The sequence below is a fragment of the Bos grunniens genome, chromosome 18, assembly GCF_055505025.1.
Source record: "Bos grunniens cultivar Pamir isolate PY7600 chromosome 18, Bosgru_T2T1.0, whole genome shotgun sequence".
NCBI lineage: Eukaryota > Metazoa > Chordata > Mammalia > Artiodactyla > Bovidae > Bos > Bos grunniens.
Genome location: NC_141182.1, coordinates 48288296 through 48308734, shown reverse-complemented (window position 1 = coordinate 48308734; position 20439 = coordinate 48288296). Strand labels below are relative to the sequence as shown.

At 49.1% G+C, this 20439-nt stretch overlaps 2 protein-coding genes across 51 annotated transcripts in view; both read right to left on the bottom strand.

Moving 5' to 3' along the window:
* Positions 1-495: 495 nt before the first annotated feature.
* PSMD8 (proteasome 26S subunit, non-ATPase 8) lies at positions 496-6493 on the bottom strand. The gene is made up of 7 exons (XM_086352330.1): positions 6104-6493; positions 5016-5088; positions 4786-4888; positions 3222-3387; positions 2647-2747; positions 1413-1524; positions 496-735 (listed from the first exon to the last, which is right to left on the bottom strand). Exons 1-7 carry the CDS (start codon positions 6272-6274, stop codon positions 598-600), a joined length of 864 nt encoding a protein of 287 aa, XP_086208456.1. The 5' UTR covers positions 6275-6493; the 3' UTR covers positions 496-597.
* An 8211-nt stretch (positions 6494-14704) lies between these two features.
* Positions 14705-20439, bottom strand: part of CATSPERG (catsper channel auxiliary subunit gamma) — a 30173-nt gene continuing 24438 nt past the window's right edge. For 34 of the 50 annotated variants that reach the window (XR_015145912.1, XR_015145923.1, XR_015145906.1 and 31 more), the window contains 7 exons: positions 17755-17911; positions 17534-17597; positions 17296-17391; positions 16943-17032; positions 15501-15593; positions 15308-15407; positions 14705-15214 (listed from right to left, as the gene is read on the bottom strand). Coding sequence is in view for 15 of the 50 variants with exons in the window: in XM_086352288.1 (XP_086208414.1) it covers positions 14960-15214; positions 15308-15407; positions 15501-15593; positions 16943-17032; positions 17296-17391; positions 17534-17597; positions 17755-17911 (855 nt within the window). In the remaining 35 variants the exon portion in view is untranslated. Of the gene's footprint in view, positions 15215-15307; positions 15408-15500; positions 15594-16942; positions 17033-17295; positions 17392-17533; positions 17912-20439 lie in introns of all 50 variants that reach the window. The other 16 variants (XR_015145908.1, XR_015145903.1, XR_015145915.1 and 13 more) reach the window with 4 other exon arrangements.

Here is a 20439-nt window from a genome sequence, read left to right as displayed (position 1 = left end):
ATGGCCCAAATTTGGACTCTGCCTTCAACACCTTGAGAACTTCAAGGGCAGGAAACATAGGCTGGGAGGTACAGAGGTCCTACATCAGAGCACTGGCTCAGAAGAGTGGGAGTAAGGCCCACCCTGGCCAGGGCCTTGTGCCTTTTGTTCCACAGAGGTCGATTTAGCCTGTCATTTTTAAAAACTGGTTTAATTCACTGCAAGTATTTTTCAATATCAGGACATTTCACCCCCTTCACTGAACACTGGTACCTTGGCCTGGCCTTTGAGTGTCCACAGCTAGCCGCAATAGTTCCTCTATTGGGGCCTGTCCCTCCCCCAGGCCACAGCGCCACTGGGCCCTGCAGTGGGCATCTGTGTTGGAGACTCTGAGCAATGGCCACTGGAAAGAGGCTGATCCAGGGTTATCTCAGACTTCCTCGTGCCCTTAAACTTCCAAGTTCTTCAGAGATAAGAACTTATGTCCCTACCAGTCCACTTGGGGCAACAAGGGCCTAAAAGAAAATGTCAATCCATCTTTATTGGGGGTGGGGGGAACTCTGCACTGCAACTGCCTTAAATAATGCAAGCCCTGCCCCACCCCAGTGCCTGGTGAGCTCAGACGATCATCTCCAGCTGCCGGGCATACTCGATGACCTGTTTGGCCAGCTCCGTGGAAGGGATGGTGGTATCTTCCGGCTTTTGCTGCTGGCTGGCAAAGCTGTAGTAGTTGTTGAGGCCCAGGACCCACCCTCGCTGTAAGAAAGGAGAGATGGGAGATGGGTGGGGTGATCACACACACCCTCCCCAGCCCCCCGAGCCAGCACTTAACCCATGTAGGCCCTGGCTCACTTTCCTCACCAACCCTGGGCAAGTAATTTCACTTTTCTGTGCCTCCGTTTCTCCATGTTTGAGATGGGACCCTAATCACACACCTCTCTGGGTCTGTTGTGGGGAATCATATGAATCAAAAGTACTGAGAAGAATGGCCCAGAGTAAACGATCATTAGATATCAGCTGTCCCCATCACCCGAGTTGAGCTTCACCTATTCCAGTCTGACCGTGACCCTCGTCAGTCACCAGGGCTACTCACCACAAGCATCAGCACCTCCAGGGACCCTGATCCCACACAAACACCCCAGAGCCAATGAACCAAAGTCTTGTGGGGAAAAGCTGCACTCTCCAAGGAATTCTGAGGACAGACACCATCAAGCGCTAAGCCTCCTGCTCTGGCTGGTGCCAGGTGCTGGGCTCAGCTTATCCCACACATGAAACCCTAGCCCCTTTCTACAGATAGGGAAACTGAAGTTCAGAGCAGTTTGGCCACTTGCCTGAGGTCACACAACTGGAGTCTTGCTCCAGTGTCCCTCCAGGCCATCCCTCCCTGCTGTTAGTGAGTGCACCTATGGTCCCTTGACCTCCACCCCAGCCACCTTCTTGGCGTAGTCTGTCATCTTTTTGGGTGTGTTGAAGAAGAGGATCCGGGTGGCCTCTGTGAAGAGGATTTTCTCATAGGCCTTCTCGATACAACCAGCAATCTCATCCCTGGGGGAAGATGAGTCTCATTATTGTGCACAGACAAGGCCTGGTCCTTCAATTCAGCACTTACAACTGAAATATGTTACCTGCCCCATTTATCCCATCGAGGCTCAGGGGAGAGTAGCTTGACTAGAGCTGCAAAGCTAGGGCCACAGCAGGGCACACACTCAGGTCTCTGGGACTCCTGGGCCCAGGCTCAGATTCTCACTCCTAGCCACTTCAGGACTTCAGGCTTGGCTGAAACTGAGCCTCAGATTCACATAAAGGGATCTCTTCACCTAACACCCTCCCCACAGGATCCAATCCCAACGGGGATCTTTGTACCCACTTTAAGAGGTCAACACTGAAGTTAAAAAACAGCAAGACATCAAGGCACTGAAATGGGACAAGGGAGTAGCTCTGGGCAAAAACTAGTGAAAAGGAGGAGCTTGCCTGTTTGGGAGGTATTTTATTAATATCTCTTAGGCTAGGTGGTAGGTATGTGGGCACTCATTATATTATTCCCTGTGCATTGCAGAGAGTAGAAATATTTCAGAGTTAAAAATAACCTAAACCTACTCAACTGCCCCTCCTCACTCCCCACACCTCTCTGGGCCCAGCTTTGTCACTGGAGGAATGAAAACGCCACTCAATCTGGCGCTTTGCCCGGGTGGACCAACTCTGATACTACCTGAACACATGGACTTGTACACGTCACGCCCATCCACCCATGCAGTGCCACCTGTGTACACAGCAACCCCCAAGGAGCTAGCGGGATTTGGTGGCCCTCTTCTAAAGAACGGAAAACTGAGGTTCCACAGTTTAGGTGACCTGAGGTGAAGCCAGATGACTCAAGGAGTACTTCCATGAGAAAGGCAGCCAGGTCTCTGTCTGAGCACTGAGCTGAGCAGTTTGGGCACCAAGCCCATGCTCAGGGTCGAATTCCATGGGCCCATACACACACACGGCCCAGAGTGAGAAGAGGGCTCTTACCACCATCTCATGACCAGTTCCAGTTCACAGAAAAGGAAACTCATGTGCCCAGCCTCCCCAGATCACAAGTGGCCCGAATGGGATTCAAACACAGAGCTATCTGACTCTGGAGTCCAAGCTCTTTCTACACTCCACAGGGCCCTGGCCCCCACACACCTGATAGTGTCAAGCAGGATGTCGATGAAGAAAGTGTAGCTCTCGGCGGGAATGTTGCCTTTGGCCAGGAATACCTTATTGTAGCTGCCCTCCATCAGGTACTGTAGAGGACGGGTGGGGAAGAAGAGAGGGTGAGGAAGAGGCAGCAGAGAGGCATCCCCACTGAGGCCTCACTGTAATAATCCCAGTGCCTCCATAATCTACACTCTGCCAGACCACTCTGCCATAGTCACCACTCCCCATGCAGATGGGGTCCTCCTCTTCTAGGAAGCCCTCCCTGGTATGTACACACACACACACACACAGACACACACAATCATTTTATTTACTATCTGCTTCCTCATATGAATGTCAACCTCATAAGATCTGAGATTTGATCTGTTTTGTTCACTGTACAGTCAGAAAACCAACCAAAGTGCCTGCGTACATGGCTAGGGCTCGATATTTGTTAGACAAATAAGCAAATGAGTCCTCAGGCTGAGCCCTGCCTAGTCTTCCAGGAAGCCCTCCCGAGTGTCTCTCCCTGCACCCCTCCCTTTAGCCAGGCCCTCCCCCCGCCGCTTCCTCAGCCTCACCTGCTCGAGGGACACCGGATGCTTGATGTATACGTTGGTCTGGATGTCCTTGGCAGGCAGCCGCTCCAGCTCTGTGTGGAACTCAGCCACCCGGTTCTGGGACAGCAGGAAGAGGAGGTTGAGGCCCAGGAGCTGGTGCATGTAGGCTGACTCTGGGAGCTGCTCCCTATGGACCAGAGTGGGAATCCAAGGTAAGGAGGGCTTAGGTGCCAACCAGGCTCCCCACACCACAGGCTCCAGGGATCCACCCTGATGACTGCCCGATGCTCTCTCCTTGGAGGACCACTAGTTCCTGGATTTTCAGATATAACTGAGGCTCAAAGAGACATAAAGAAGTCACAATCATATGGGCCCTAGAAAGTGACCTCTCCAGTAAAGTGACTAAGCCTCCGTTCCCCTAACTGTAAAACAGGTTTCATCACAGTACCCACCTCATAGAGGTGGGTTAAATGAATAAAGTTAACTGATTAAGTTATTTAATCCAGGTACAGTGATTAGAATGGTATCTGGCCCCAACAAATACCACAGAAGTGCTAATTATATTAATAAGCATTACCTTCACTTCTAGGGGGAAACAGAATTAGAGAGGTGAAGCCACTTGCCCAAGATCATATAATCAGGAAAGGGGAAAAATAGCTTCAAATTCGGTTTTCCAAGCTTCTCCTGTCAAATTCTTACCCATCAGTCTCCATGGAAACCCCATTCGGTTATGAAACCATTCAGTTTCATATTCAACGTGCAGTCAGTGAGTCTCTGCTCTGGGCCAGGCTCCATACTAGGCTGTGCTGGGACCCAACAGTGACCAAGACCCTTCTGTTTCTAGAAGACTCACAGTCCAGTAGGAGAGACAAGGCCGGGACAGGAGACACACAGACAGAGGAGTCAGGGCTGATACCCCATTGGAGACCACAGGAAAGAGCTTGGTCTGAAACCTGAGTGCTACGGAGAGTCATGACAGGTTCTAAGCAGACAATCAACATGGTCAAATTTTAGCGTCACAAAGATCCTACCAGCTGCCATGGAGGGATGAATGGAAGAGAGCAAGGCTGGGATCAAGGCAGGTAAAACAGGACTGTGGCTACCTTGGGGAGTGGAAATTTAGAATGGGAATGTGAAGAAGGAGACAGACCAGAGGGTAACTGAGACTGGACAGCATAATCCCAGACTCAGGCCCTCCAGGCCAACCACGAACCCTGAGGCTTCTGGGCACACAGCTATGCAGAGGGGGAATTCCCAGGTGAAGGAAGATGTCCCAAGTGGCTAGAGCAACAAGGATATAAAGCTGCCATGTAAACCACCCACCCCCTCCAACACACACACTACTGTGTGCCCAGCTGCATGCAACTCTTTGTGATCCCATGGACTGTAGCCCGCCAGGCTCCTCTGTCCATGGGATTTTCCAAGCAAGAATACTGGAGTGAGTTGTCATTCCCTTCTCCAGGGGATCTTCCCAACCCGGGGATTTGCCCATCTCCTGTACTGGCAGGCAGATTCTTTACCACTGAGCCACCAAGGAAGCTGCTACACACACACCCCCCAAATTAGGGGCCAGGTCCATCCTCACTTGTAATCGAAGTAGTAGCACTTGAGCTGGGCCATGTACCGCTCGAAGGAGGGGATGTCCTTGCGTAGGATACTCCATTGAGCCCCGATCTCCAGTATGTCACCTGTAGGCAACAGAGGAAGTTCTCAGGAGGTGACCAGAGTCCCGACCTTGACCACCACTGCTACCATTCTTGCCACAACCTAAGTCCATAAACCGCCCCCACCCCCATCAACTCCAGTGACACTCACGGGCCAGAATGAGCTGCTGCTTGGTCAATTTGGTCCCTGTGGTTGGCAGGAAGTTGAGCTCCAACAAAACCAGCTGAAGAGGAGGGCAGGGGAAGGAAGGAAAGAAGATGGGACTTTAAGTATGAGTTATTTACTTTTATCTAGGCCTTCATTTTCCCACCTAGAAAATGGAGCTAGCCATCATCCCTGACTCATAAGGTTGTTATGAGTATTAAAGAAGTCAGTCAGATCAGGGCCTGGACACATGATGTGGGTTCATTTAGGATGACTTCATGTTACAAGTATTAATAGACCCACTGGAGAGACCCACTCCATGCCTGACCCAGTGGAATCAAGGGGGAGGGGAGACACTAGCTTCTTCGGTTCTTTGGCAACGCTTTCCCACACCTTGCTGGGTTGGGACCAGCTACCCACCTCAACCTACACCAAGGAGGAAAGGGGGCTAATCTCTTCCTATGGTCCAGCTCACACATCATCCCTTAACAGACACCACCCCACACACCTCAGTAACGTGGTCCAGCCCACTGTATTTGTACCCCTTCCACCCGGCCTGAAGCAACCCAAGCCCCATTAAGGTCCTCTGCTCTAAGAGTATTTTTCCCAGCTTCAATCCTGCTCTCACAACTTAGCTGGGCCCCTCTCTCCACAGATCTATCCCTAAGCCCCAGATTTTTAGGACCCCAGCTTAGCCTGGTCTTAACCACGAACCCCATCATCCCAGCCTCCTTCTTCCATCTCCCTGTCCAGTCCTCATTTCCCACTTGGTGGCGGCCAGAACCCTACATCACAAAAGCTGACAGCCCCATCCTACCACTCCAACCAGCTAGGCCTCCAAGCACCAAAATTTTAACCTCTCACTCGGTGTGCCAGAAACACCCTCTCCATCACCCCCAACCGTGGGGCCGCATTTAGTCCGTTCGAGGTCCCTCTCACATCTACATGCCTCCAAACCGCATTTCGGCTCCTCTGAATCCTTCACCCTATTAGATAGCCCAGTCCGCCTTAGTCCCGTCGGCGCCGCGGTTTCCCCCTGAGCCCGAAGCTCGGTTGGGTCTGGACCCCTCGAAGCACCCCCGGCCGATCCTTACCTTGAGACGGCCCAGCTCTTCCCCGCACTTGCTAAGATTAGGGCTTTTCCGGTTCCACTCGCCCTTGAGCTGCTCGTACATGCCGGCCGCGGCCTGCAGGATCGCGCCCGAGGCCGCCGCAGACCCCGAGCTCGAGGTGCCGGCCACCCCGTTCACCGCCGTGGCCGCCATCTTCCGTGATGCGGCAAACCGACAGCCCGATTTACGGCAGCGACGCCTATCGACGCACCCCCGGCGGAAGTGGGGCCGGGAGGTGGAGCCCCAAATCGGGGGCGAGGCTACGATGGTTTGCCTCCGCCCTCCGGGCTTAGCCTTCAGTCGCTCTCAGGGAGGTGCCCTCGAAGCCCGGCCCTGAATGAACTTGTCAGCCGGAGCTCCGCCTCTACTGTCACTCAAAATGGTAACCGGAAGTCGCCCCATGCCCTAACTGAAAATGGCAGCGGTCGCAACGCCTCCGCAATTCCCGTAGCCAATATGGCCGCACCGGCTTCACCCTGGGCTCTGTGTCTTGGAGATTTCACCTGCGCGGCACCTCTTTCTACACCAAGAGGTGGCGGTGGTGGAGCCACTTGATTAACTATTATTCTTCCCATGTTACAGACAGGCTTTGAGAGACTGGGTAAACTTCCAAGAGACTAACGGCTGAGATTTGACTCTAGATCTTTCTCACTAGTTTCTCAGTGCATCTTTCCACATTTTCTCCAAGCTTGTACGAATACGCATAAACTTTACAAAAATCATCCAGTATTAATGGCTTAAATTCCACCATATATGCAGGGAATTCCCAATTCTTTTTTTTTTATCCTACCCCTGATTCCTCCATCACACCTGCCTATTTAACATCTACTTTTTCTCAATTCTCTTGTCTTCCATCATTTAAAATGTCATAAGAGGTAAGGATATTTATCAGTTCTCTTTACTGCTGTATTCCCAGCGCGAGGAAGACAATATTTGTTGAATGAATGAACGAATGTGTAAATAAATTGTGTCTTTCATCCACGCTCCGCTGGGCTCGTACCGCCCCCGCCCCCGCCCCCGCGGTTCGCCCCGCCCAGCCTATTTGCCAAGGATCTAAGCTCGCCGATCTGGAGAAGGCAATGGCACCCGACTCCGGTACTCTTGCCTTGAAACTCCCATGGACTGAGGAGCCTGGTGGGCTGCAATCCATGGGGTCGCTAAGAGTCGGACACGACTGAGCGACTTCACTTTCACTTTTCATTTTCGTGCATTGGAGAAGGAAATGGCAACCCACTCCAGAGTTCTTGCCTGGAGAATCCCAGGGACGGGGGTGCCTGGTGGGCTGCCATCTCTGGGGTCGCACAGAGTCGGACACGACTGAAGCGACTTAGCAGCAGACTTAGCAGCAAGCTCCCCAATCAGGGATTGAACCTGGGATATCCAAGTGAAAGCACCCACTTCTAAATGCACAGGCTTGTCATTGCAATGATTGATACCCTGGTGGCTCAGACAGTAAAGCATCTACCCCCAACGCAGGAGACCCTGGTTCAATCCCTGCGTCCCGAAGATCCCCTGGAGAAGGAAATGGCACCCCACTCCAGTACTCTTACCTAGAAAATTCCATGGATGGAGGAGCCTGGTGGGCTACAGTCCATGGGGTCGCAAAGAGTCGGACATGACTGAGCAACTTCACTTTACTTTACTCATTGCAATGGTTTCTGTTGTTGCAGAGTGCAGGATCCAGGACACTCGGGCTTCAGTAGTTGCATTGCGTGGCCTCAGTAGTTGTGACTCGAGAGCTCTAGGGTGCTGCCCCAGTAGCTGTGGTACATGGGCTTAGTTCCTCTGTGGCATGTGGGGTATTTCTGGATCCCCTGCTTTGGCAGGTGTCCCCTGCATTGTTAGGTGGATTCTTAACCACAAGACCACCAGGGAAGCCCCATACTGCTTTTTAAATATTTATTCTTGGTAAATATCATACTGTTTTTTGTATATATTTTATATATGTATACATATATACTTCATGTTGAGGTGAAACTGACATAAAATTAATCATCTTAAAGTGAACAATTCAGTGTCCCTTAATTATATCCACAATGTTGTGCAAATACCACCTCTAAAAAAAGAATACCTCTATCTACCTCCAAAACATTTTCATCATCACAGAAAGAAACCCCATTCCCCTTAAGCTGTTGTTTTCCATTCCCTACTGTTTCCTCACCCCTGGAACTGATCAGTCTGCATTCTGTCTCTGTGTATTTGCCTATTCTCGGTATTTCATATAAACGGTATCTTAAAATACATGACCTTAGATGTCTGGCTTCTTTCACAAAAACCATTATGTTTTCGACCTTAATAGATGTTGCAGAATACATCAATACTTCATTCCTTTTTATGGTTGAATAATAAATACTCCATTGTATGGATATACATTTGCTTATCAGTTCATCTGTTGATGAACATTTGGGCTGTTTTCAGCTTTTGACTTTGTGAATAGTGCTGATATGAACATGTATGTACATGTACTTGTTTGAGAACATATTTTCAATTCTTTTGGGTTGTATATCCAGAAATGGATCTGCTGAATGACTCAGTAAGTCTAGGGTAATCATTTTGATGAACCCCAAACTCTTTTCCACAGCATCTAAGCGATTTTACATTTCCACCAGCAATATATGAGGGTTCCAATTTCTCAATATCCTTGCAATAGCTGTATCTGTTGTCATTTTTTAATTATTATAACCATCCTAATAGGTGTGAAGGGATATCTCACTGTGGTTTTGACTTGACTTTCCTTGATAATTAATGATGTAGAATGTGCTTTTAATGATCTTTTCATTAAAAAATTAATGATCTTTTCATTTAAAAATTAATGATCTTTTCATGTGTTTATTGGTTATTTTACATATCTTTTTTGGAAAAATCTCTATTCAAGTCTTTTGCCATTTTTAATTGAATTGCTTATGGTTACAGAAGTTTTTCATTTTCTATATTGTAGTCTTGATCAGATACATGATTTACAAATATTTTCTCCTATGGGTTGGGTTTTTTGGTCTTGATCGTATCCTTTGATTCACAAAAGTTTTAAATTTTGATGAGGTTCAATTTATGTTGCTTGTACTTTTGGCATCATACTTATGAAACCATTGACATATCAAAGATTTCCCCCTATTTTTTTTTTTATAGTTTTAACTTTTTTTCCCACCCTGCATTCCTTGTGGGATCTGTTTCTTGATCAGGGATTGAACCCAGGCTGATGGCAGTGAAAGTGCTGAGTCTTAACCACTGGATCACCAGGGAATTCCCAGTAGTTTTAATTCTTAAATTTAGAAATCTTCTGTTTTAAAATCATTGCTTTTTCATTAAAAAAAAAAATTGTTTATCTATTTGGCTCTACCGGGTCTTAGTTGCATCATGTGGGATCTAGTTCCCTGACCAGGGATCAAACCTAGGCTCCCTTCATTAGGAGTGGGGAGTCTAACCACTGGACCACCAGAGAGTCCCTTAAATTTAGAAATCTGGTCTGATTTTGGTTAATTTTTGTACCTGGCATAAGATAAGGGCCTACTTTTTCCCTTGGCATGTGGACATCCAGTTTTCCAAGTACCATTTGTTGTTAAGAGTGTCCTTTCTCCTTGGATGGGTCTTGGCACCTGATCAAATATCAGTTGACTATATGTGAGGGTTTATTTTGAGCTCTGTGTTCCATTACACTGGTCTGTATGTCTGTCTTTATGCCAGTCAGACACTGTTTTGATTACTGTAGCTTTGCAATTTTGAAACAGAAAGTATGAGTCCTCCAATTTTGTTCTTCTGTTTCAAGGTAGTGTTGGCTATTTGGAGTCCCTTGCAATTCCATATGAGTTTTAAGATGTTCAAAATTGCCACTGGGATTTTGATAGAGATTGCACTGAATCTGTATAGCACTATGGGTCATGTTATGGACTAAATGGTATTCCCCTAAAATGTGTATGCTGAAGCCCTAACCCCAGGACCTCAGAACAGGTCTGTATTTGGAGATCAGTTCAGTTCAGTCGCTCAGTCATGTCCAACTCTTTGCGACCCCATGAATCACAGCATGCCAGGCCTCCCTGTCCATCACCAACTCCCGGAGTTCACTCAAACTCATGTCCATCGAGTCAGTGATGCCATCCAGCCATCTCATCCTCTGTTGTTCCCTTTTCCTCCTGCCCCCAATCCCTCCCAGCATCAGAGTCTTTTCCAATGAGTCAACTCTTCGCATGAGGTGGCCAAAGTATTGGAGTTTCAGCTTTAGCATCAGTCCTTCCAATGAACACCCAGGACTGATCTCCTTTAGGATGGACTGGTTGGGATCTCCTTGCAGTCCAAGGGACTATCAAGAGTCTTCTCCAACACCACAGTTCAAAGCATCAATTCTTCGGTGCTCAGCTTTCTTCACAGTCCAACTCTCACATCCATACGTGACCACTGGAAAAACCATAGCCTTGACTAGACGGATCTTTGTTGGCAAAGTAATATCTCTGCTTTTTAATATGCTATCTAGGTAGGAAACCTTTTAAAAGGGGATTATTTTCAGGACTTCCCTGGTGGTCCAGTGGTCAAGAATCTGCCTTGCAATGCATGGGGACATGGGTTTGATCCTTGGTCAGGGGCTTTCCTGGTGGCTCAGATGGTGAAGAATCTACCTGAGACGTGGGTAAACCCAGGTTCGATCCCTAGGTCAGGAAGATCCCCCGGAGGAAGACATAGAAACACACTCCAGTATTCTTGACTGGGAAATTCCATGGACAGAGGAACCTGGTGGGCTACAGCCATGTGGTTGCAAAGAGTTGGACACAACTGAACGACCAACACAGGGAACTAAGATTCCACATGCTGGGTGGCAACTCAGCCTGGGTGCCACAACTAGAGAGTCCCCATGCTGCAACTAAGACCTGAAATACATTTTTTAAAAGGTGATTATTTTAAAACAAGGCCCAGTGGACCCTAATCCAATCTGAAAGGTGTCTTTATAAGAGGAGTACTTTTGGACACTCAAAGAGATACCAGTGACATGACCATACCGAGGAAAGACTGTGAGGACACCACCAGAGGGCAGTCATTAGCAAGCCAAGAAGAGAGGCCTCAGAAACCAATCATAAAAGCTCTTGAAAGGTGTTTTGTTAGGGCAGCCCTAGCAAACTAATACAGATGGTATTGCCAACAATGTTAATGGGATGTCTCTCCATTTATTTAAGTCTTTAATTCCTTTCAGCAATATTTTGTCGTTTTCAGTACACAAGTCTTTTTCCTTCTTGTATAAATTTATTCTTAAATATTTTATTCTTTTTGTTGTAAGTAGGATTGTTTTTTAAAAATCTTTTTCTGATTATTCATTGCTTGTGTACAGAAATGCAACCGATTTTTGGGTTGATTTTGTCTACCTCAACTTAACTGAACATGTTTATTAGCTGTTTTTCATGTATGTGGACTCTACCTATAAAATTTTATTGAAAATGGATTTGGCATTTAATTGCCATCTGCCATACGCCACCTGTCTTTAGTAATCAGGTAATTTGATAATCTTGCTCAGCTTCCTTCTGTTTTTATCTGATTTAGGGTTAATACAAGAAATGGATGTTGAATTTTAGAAAAAGCTTTTGCAGATACCTGGCAACCCACTCCAGTGTTCTTACCTGGAGAATCCCAGGGACGGGGGAGCCTGGTGGGCTGCCGTCTATGGGGTCGCACAGAGTCGGACACGACTGAAGCGACTTGGCAGCAGCAGCATTCATGTAACAGGTGGCACACCTGAGCCTCTGTTTCTTCATCTATGAAATGGGGATAATGATAGAATTTTCCTTATAGAACATCATGAAGATTTTCTTAGATTGCTAATCTAAGAAAAGGGATCTGCTATAGACTGAAAGTTTGAGTGCCACACAAATTCCTATGTTGAAGCCTAACCCCCAACGTCACTGTATCAGGAGGGGATTAGACTGTGAGGGCAGGACCCTCGTAACTGAGATTAATGCCCTTATAAAAGAGGCCCCAGGGAACTTCCTCATCCTTTCTGCCATGTGTCGTCGCTGTGGTTTAGTCGCTCAGTCATGTCTGATTCTTTGCAACCCCATGGACTGTAGCCCTCCAGGTTCCTCTGTCCATGGGGATTCTGCAAGCAAGAATACTGGAGTGGGTTGCCATTTCCTTCTCTAGGGGATCTTCCCGACCCAGGGACTGAACCCACCTCTCCTGCATTGGCAGGCATGTTCTTTACCACTGAGCACCAGGGAAGCCCTGGTGGCTACCACAAGGACACAGTAAAAAGATGGTCACCCGTGAACCAGGAAGCAGGTTCTCACCAGACGCCTCATCTCCCGGCACCTTGATCTAGGACTTCCCAGCCTCCAGCAGTATGAGAAATAATTTTCTGTTACTTGTAAGCCACCTAGTCTATGGTCTTCCGTTACAGCAGTTCAAATGGACTTAGGTCAAAATAGGATGTTGTCTCGTCACATTCTCCTTAATTTGCATTAGTGCAATAAATTTTGTTGATAAATCTGTACCTTTGATTATTGAGCATATTGCCTGGCCATCGCTGACCTCCCTGCTGAACCCCAGACCCGAGGTTCCCGCAGCCTCCTGAATAGACTCCTTTAGACGTCTCTGGGACCTCCCACACCTACTGTGACCACAAATGGTCTTAGTGTCTCCCCCTAACCTGTTCCTTTTCCTCAGTTTTCATCTCAGGAATAGCCTCTTTGTCCCCCAGTCCCCAGGGTAGAGGCCTGGACCTTTTCCTAAAAGCACCCACTCCCCTTCCATGGCCTGCCAGCCTCACAGCCTGTTCACTAGACCTCCTGAGCATCCCTCCTGCCTGCCCCTTCTCCTCCTTCCTACACCAGGCTTTGGTCCAGCACCGTCCCCTTCTGCACCAGTCCCTGGCCTGCTGCCTTGAGAGCTGAGCTGTCCTCCACAGGGCAGCCAGAGCATCCTTCTACATCTGATCATCTCCTTCAGTTTCTCCACTCTGAATGCTCCTCTGATGATTCCCAAACTCTATAATGTGACTTCAATGGCCATGCCTGCTCTGGAGCTATGCTGCCTCAACATGGACAAGCTGGTTCAGCTGTTTGCCCTGGTGACCCCTCAGAGGGTGTGTCCCCTGGGGCTCTGCTTCTATAGTGAAGGAGTGGAGGGGCTGATCAGAGGACTTGCACAGTCACTCCATCCAAGACCTCTGGGGAGGGGCTAGAGTGGAGCCTACTGAGTGGACAGGAAGTGGAGGACATCGGCACATTTGTTTTTTGACTTTTGGTCTCCGTTTTCCCTTCTTTTTTATTTTTAAATTTTTATTTATTGGCTGTGCTGGGGTTTTGTTGCTGGGTGTGGGTTTTCTCTAGTTGTGGCACGTGGAGGATACGCTCTCTCTGTGGCACGCAGGCTTTTCTTGCAGAGGCTTCTCCTGCTGCAGAGCACGGGCTCTAGGGCGTGCGGGCTTCAGTAGTTGTGATGCATGGGCTCGGAAGTTGCGGCTCCCAGGTTCTAGAGTGCGGGGGCTCAATAGTTGGAGTGCATGGGCTTAGATGCCCCAAGGTATGTGGGATCTTCCTGGACCAGGGATGGAACCCATATCCCCTGCATTGGCAGATGGATTCTTAACCACTGGACCACCAGGGAAGTCCTCCTTTTTCCCTTCTTGACACACATGTTCCTTACAAGAATGTCTCTTCCCCACACATAAGCAAGAGATTAGGATGGGATTGACAACCCTCAGCTCCAGGGGTGGATTCTGAAGGGCTTAAGCCAAGCAAGGTCTCATCTGTCTGGCAGAGTGAGTGGCAAAGTACTGAGTTTATGATTCAACCCCATCCAATCAGAGTGACCAATAGGACTTTTGCCTGGGAATGTTGGACTCCAGACCCTTTTCTTCTCTAGATAATAAACCATATGGATGTGCTGCCTCAGACTGTGAGATGCACTGGCCTGAGGTCAGAGACCACCCTCAAATGAGGGCAGGGCAGGGAAGGCTAGAAAAATGGAGCCAGAAATCTATGGACATTGAAGCTTCTGGATCAAGCTGTACCTGAAGCCCATCTTAGCAAAGTCCATAAATTACCATTTTCATGTGGACCACAGAAATTTTTGCTGCTGCTGCTGCTAAGTCGCTTCAGTTGTGTCCGACTCTGTGCAACCCCATTGACGGAAGCCCACCAGGCTCCCCCGTCCCTGGGATTCTCCAGGCAAGAACACCAGAGTGGGTTGCCATTTCCTTCTCCAATGCATGAAAGTGAAAAGTGAAAGGAAAGTCGCTCAGTTGTGTCCAACTCTTAGCGACCCCATGGACTACAGCCTACCAGGTTCCTCCATCCATGGGATTTTCCAGGCAAGAGTACTGGAGTCGGGTGCCATTGCCTTCTCCGAAATTTTTTGCTACTTGCAACTAAAACAAAAATCTAAACCTCCCCAGAGACCCTTCCTTAAACTAGACAGTAGATAGGTGTTGCCTTTCAAAATCTTACACAATTAGTTTTAAACCTAGGCACTGACTGATCAGAACAGACTGCAGGCCATGGCAACGGGCCTGGGTCATGGAGGACCCTGCTGGACTGTAGGGAGGTCTGGGGCACTCTGGGGAGGGGTTGAGCCAGAAGGCATACAGAGAAGCCACTATATACCAGCTTGGCACAGGAGGACTTTGATATTTTAATAACCTATGCAGCTGGGTGGTACAAACTAACTGAATACGAGTCCTTACAAGGTTCCATAGCTGATGCTGAAACGTGAAGTGAAAATTCAAGCAAAACAAGGAGAAAGGCCTAGGATGAGCAAGCGATGGGTTGCATGTCCAAGGCAACCCAGGAAATAAGAGACAAGGGTGGGTGGTGCTGAAGCAGGCCAGAGGCTTAGGTGGTAGACTTCCTCTTCAAGGCATCCTTAAGTTTCAGCCTTGTTCTCCTCTGCCCCCTTGTAGACAACCCTGGAGTTTAACCTGGAGCTCCTCCAAGACACGGTCCCGGAGTGGCTGAAGGCCCTGCTGTCGGAGGGGGTGCTGTAGGTGTAGTTAGACTCTAAGCCAATGATGCTGTTGATCTTCCAGCGGAGGATATTGCAAACCTTCACCATGTAGGGCGACAGAAGGCAGCAGACGATGTAGAGAATCACCAGGCCGACAAACAGGCTGGCTGACACCTGCAGGAAATGGGCCACCAGGTGACGGTAGGCGGTCTGGGTTGGGTGGGGGGCCCCTCCTCCAGGCAGGGCAGCTCCAAGGCAGCTACTTACCAGGAGGATGAGGAAGGCCCGCCTGGCACTGAGCGGGAGCCCATGGATGTGCAGCAGAAAGGTGAGCTGGTAGTCGCAATAGGTGCTCTCGTCCACACCTCTGGTGGGGATGGGGGTCAGGATGGGGTGGGGAGGAGGTGGGCACCTCCCCCAGGAAGCCCCCAATCCCACCTCAGCTGTGTGTGTGCCTCACCTATTGCTCACCAACACCTTGAAGAAGAATTCAGGGGCAAAGATGTTGTGGGGAATGGTGTCATGGCATGGTGAGTTCTCCAGACATAGCCACCTGGGGGAGCAAGTTCAGGCACTTGTGGTACAAATCATGCCTAGCGCATGACAGCCCGATCTTCCCCTCTACCCCACAAATTCTGGATGAGCGCTAACTCGGTGCAACCTCCTCCCTCCCTCCCTGATTCACGCCTTCACTCATTCAGCTGGTAAGGCTGACTGATCCCCTACCAGGAGACAGGCTGTTCGTTTATCCATTCTTTTCCTCCCTTCTTTAGGGGAGTTGTCAATTCCTCCGTTACTATGTATTCATCTAGATTATGGATTATATACCTATGATGTGCCAATTCCTCATTTATTCTTTGCTGCCTTTATTCCTTCACGGCACAAATGCAGCTGGAGCAGCTGCTAGGTACAAAGTCGCATCTTCATTCCTTTTTTCATATAGTCAATAAATGCAGGTTGAATACTGACTAGGTGCAAGTCGGCTACTTCGTTCACTCATTCGTTTCCTTTACTTGCTTATGGCATCATTTTCTTTCGTTCATTGAATCAAAAATAGTTATTTATGCTTGGGAAATTCCATGGACAGAGAAGCCTGGCAGGCTACAGTCCACGGGGTGGCAAACAGTCAGATACAACTTATAGACTGCTGCTGCTGCTGCTAAGTCGCTTCAGTTGTGTCCGACTCTGTGTGACCCCATAGACTAAGCTTATATTCTGTCACTGTTCTGTTCATAATAAAAATTTTGAGAACTTAAAAAAAAAAATAGCTACTGAGGCCCTATATGCTAATTTTTTTCTCTCCTGGCCATGCCACACAGCTTGCAGGATCTTAGTTCCACAACCAGGGATCAAGTCCAGGCCTCCAGCAGTGGACGCATAAAGTCCTAACCACTGGACCGCCAGGGAATTCCTGCTATACGCTAACTTATTACCTCATTGTTTTATTCATTCATTGATACCTCCATTCAAAGGTCAATAAATGCCTGCCAAGAATGAATGAATTTTTCATTGTCTCATTCGACAAATACTATGTTATCTATTCTGGACCTGGGTTTATAAGAGAGACAGACTCCACGGGAGACAGTGACAGCTCAGGGGGTCAGGGTGAGAATAGGGAAGGTGCAAGAGGATGCGAGAGCCAACTGTCCCACCTAGAACAGTCAGAAAAGTCCTCCTGGAGGAAGTGGCATCTGAACCAAGGCCTGAAGAAAGATTAAGAGGGACCAGTCCTGCACACAAAGGGTCCAGTTTGCATAAAGGTCAAAGTCAGTCTCATTCGAGGAACTCAAAGACAGTGTAGCTTGGGACCAAGGAGTCTCCGGAGGCAGAACGGATGGAAAGGCCCAACAGAATGTGGGCAGGTGGGGGAGAAGGGGGCCTGCAGTCGGCCCAGGCACTCACTCGATGCCTAAACTGTTGTGGGACATGATGTTGAAGGCCAAGTCCTCGGTGGTCGTTGTGTTCTCCGTGGTCCAGATGAGGCTGCCAGTCCTGCGCAGGCAGGGGTAACCTCAGTTGGGGTCGGGGCCTCAGCAGACCGAGGCCCCAAAAGGAGGCGGGGAAGGGGGCGGGGATTGGGTGGGTGGAGCCTCATGCCACAGGAGGGCTAGAGTTTGCAGGAGCCTGGGAGCCTGCGTTGTGGGCGGGGCCTTGTGGGTATGGCTTGCATCCCAGGTTTGGTCTGTGGCTGGGCAGCTGGAGGGGGCCTGCAGGGGAAGAAGGGCCGATTACGGGCCCGGTCCCACAGGGATTACTTGTCCAGGGGGCTGTTGAAGCGGTAGATTTCCTCCTCGCTGTATTCCTTGATGGTGTCAAGGGTGGGCCCGCCGCCCACCACCTTCAGCACGTAGCTATGGGGAGCAGAGGTTCGAAGGGGCTGTCTGGAGTCCTGCCTCACCTCTACCACCCCCTTTTCTCCACGCCGCCCCCCCTCCCCCCAGTCCCTTGCCCCCAGCCTACTCCCGTCAGCCGCTGGCTTGGCCCCCACTTTACCTGCCCTGAAAACTGCCAGAATCGCCCGTCACCAAATCTTGGATCAAGAAGAATGGGTAGAAGACTGTGGGGTCGGAGGGGTGGAGGCCGGGAGGAGAAATGAGAGAGGGGAAGGAGGAGAGATGAAAGGACCCAAAGGAAGAGCAGAGGATGGGTGGGGGCAGTGAGCGGGCAGGCAGGGAGGGCCGGGGAGAGTAAAGGAGAGGGTGCTGGACACCCACTGTCCCGGAAGAGAAAGCAGGGCATCTCCGGGTCCACTTTGACGCAGTCGAAGTAGTGTTTGTTCTGCACGCGGTTGTACTGCAGCGTGTAGGTGATATCGAAGGCCAGGCGCTTGCCTGGCGGGCAGCCAATAAGCACTGGCACCATCAGGTTGCTCTGAGAGGGAGGAGAAAAGCCTGGTTCTGGGGGTCCGGCAGGAGGGACACCCCTCCTCCTCCACACACCACCACTGCTTGCCAGGCTCACCCTCACTAGGGCCAAACTGGTTATTATTATTACCGTTAAAACAATAAAAACAGCAAGCGCTTGTATAGCTCTTACTGTGCACAAGGCATGGAGGGATTCTGCGCAGAGCTTTACATATTCAAATTCGCTTAATCCTCAAAACAACCTTGGGTAATATAGACCATGAACAGCTCCATTTAACGAGATGGCAAAAGTGAGGCACAGAGAAGTCAAGTCACTTATTAATTATCTGCAGTCACACACATGGCTGGGAATGTGGTAGAGCCGGGATTCAAACTGAGTCAGGTGGCTACCAACTGCCTTCTTCAGAGTAAGACATACAAAACCCCTAACACCTACACCTATGGAGCAGCCAGCTCCTCTGTGTGCTGGTCATTCAGTCATGTCAAACTCTAGCCAGCCAGGCTCTTCTGTCTATGGGATTTCCCAGGCAAGAATACTGGAATGGGTTGCCATTTCCCCCTCCAGGGGATCTTCCCAACTCAGGGATCAAACCTAGGTCTCCTGCATTGCAGGTAGATTCTTTACAGTCTGAGCCACCAGGAAAGTCCCAGCTCCTTGTTGGACTTTAATTGGCTGAAGCTGAGGGAATTCCCTGGTGGTCCAGTGGTTAGGACCCTGATTTCACTGCCAAGGGTCTGGGTTCAATTCCTGGTTGGGGAACTAAGGTCCCACAAGCCTGCATAGCCAAAAAATAAGATGAAGAGCTGAGGTGGAGCCTGATTTCCTAAACAGTAGACTTGGGGGAAGCATGGGATATGTGAGGGAAGTAGGGCCCAGGATGGGAGTTCAGTATCTTGGGAATGAAAGGCTCCTGGCCCATTCTGGGGTTAGGGCTCAAGGATTTCATTGTCAGAAGGACATGAGCATCTAGAGACTGAAATCTGGGCTTGCTGGCTTCTGTGGAGAGGGGTTTTGGCCACAGATTGAGCCTGAGCCAAAGACTTAACACCTATCAGCCACTGAATCACTGGGAAGATTTCTCAAATTCAATCTATCCACAATCCACCTCTGTTCATGCCACTCCATCTCTCCGTGTTCAAGCTAAAAAGCCTTGGTTTCTTCCTGGAAACCTCTCTTTCTCTCAACCCCACATTCAGTCCATTCAGAAATCCTGTTGTCTCTGGAGTTCAAGATAGAGCCACTCTTCCCCAACTCTTCTGCCCTACTTGGGCTGGCCCAACCTTCTTTTCCCCGTGGTCTCCCTGCTCCCATCTCTCCTCTCCAGGCTGTCCCACACTTGCAGCCAGAGGGACTCTGTGAAACTTAAGTCACTCCTCTGCTCAGATGCCTCCCATGTGACCTGCCCAAAACTTCTTCAACCTCATCTCTCTACACCGTCCTCCGTGTACACCCTGTTCCAGCCATGCTTGCTCCTTGCTATTCCTTTAGTCTAAGACAGGAAACATACTCCCATCTCCAGGCCTCTGCTATCCGTCCCCTCTCACTGGCATGCCTTCTGATACATAACCGCATGCTCACTTCTTCTCCTCCTTCAAGTCTTTGCTCAAATGTTTCCTCCTCAGCCGGGTCTTCCCCAAGCCATCTTATGGAAAAGGCTTCCCTACCTATGCCTCTTGCCTCCTTTTTCTCCTAGTGCACATCACCTCTTAACATACAGTATCTTGGGGCCTTCCCTGGTGGCTCAGTGGTGAAGAATCCACCTGCCAATGCAGGATACATGGTTTTGATCCCTGATTCAGGAAGATCCCACAAGCCTTGGAGCAACTAAGCCTAAGTGCCACAACTATTGAACCTGTGCTCTGGAGCCCAGGAGTCACAACTACTGAGCCCAAGTGCTGCAACTACTGAAGCCCACATGCCTAGAGCCTGTGTCTTGCAACGAGAAGCCACCCCAATGAGAAGCCCATTCACCACAGTGAAGAGTAGCCCCCACTTGCTGCAACTAGAGAAAGCCTGCACATAGCAAGGAGCACCCAGTGCAACCAAAGATTAAAAAAAAATTATTTTTGTAAAAAGCTACAATAAAAAAAGAGTAGATGATTTTTAAAAAATCATTGACTTTTTAAAAACAATCTTTAGGCGGGTATCATGGTCAGATAGATACGTAGATATATATTGGGATACACACACAGACACACATATATACATGGTGAAAATTTCACTTCCATTCCTATCCTCCAACTGTCCTGACTCTTCCCTATTCAACCAGTAAAGAAAGAAAGAAAGAAAGTGAAGTTGCTCAGTTGTGTCCAACTCTTTGCAACACTATGGACTGTAGCCCGCCAGGCTTCTTTGTCCATGGGATTTTCCAGGCAAGAATACTGGAGTGGGTTGCCATTTCCTTCTTCAGGCGATCTTCCTGACCCAGGTATTAAACCCAGGTCTCCCGCAATGCAGGCAGACTCTTTACCATCTGAGCCACCAGGGAAGGGCTCATTCAACCAGTAGGGAACCATTATGAATACTTTCTTGCT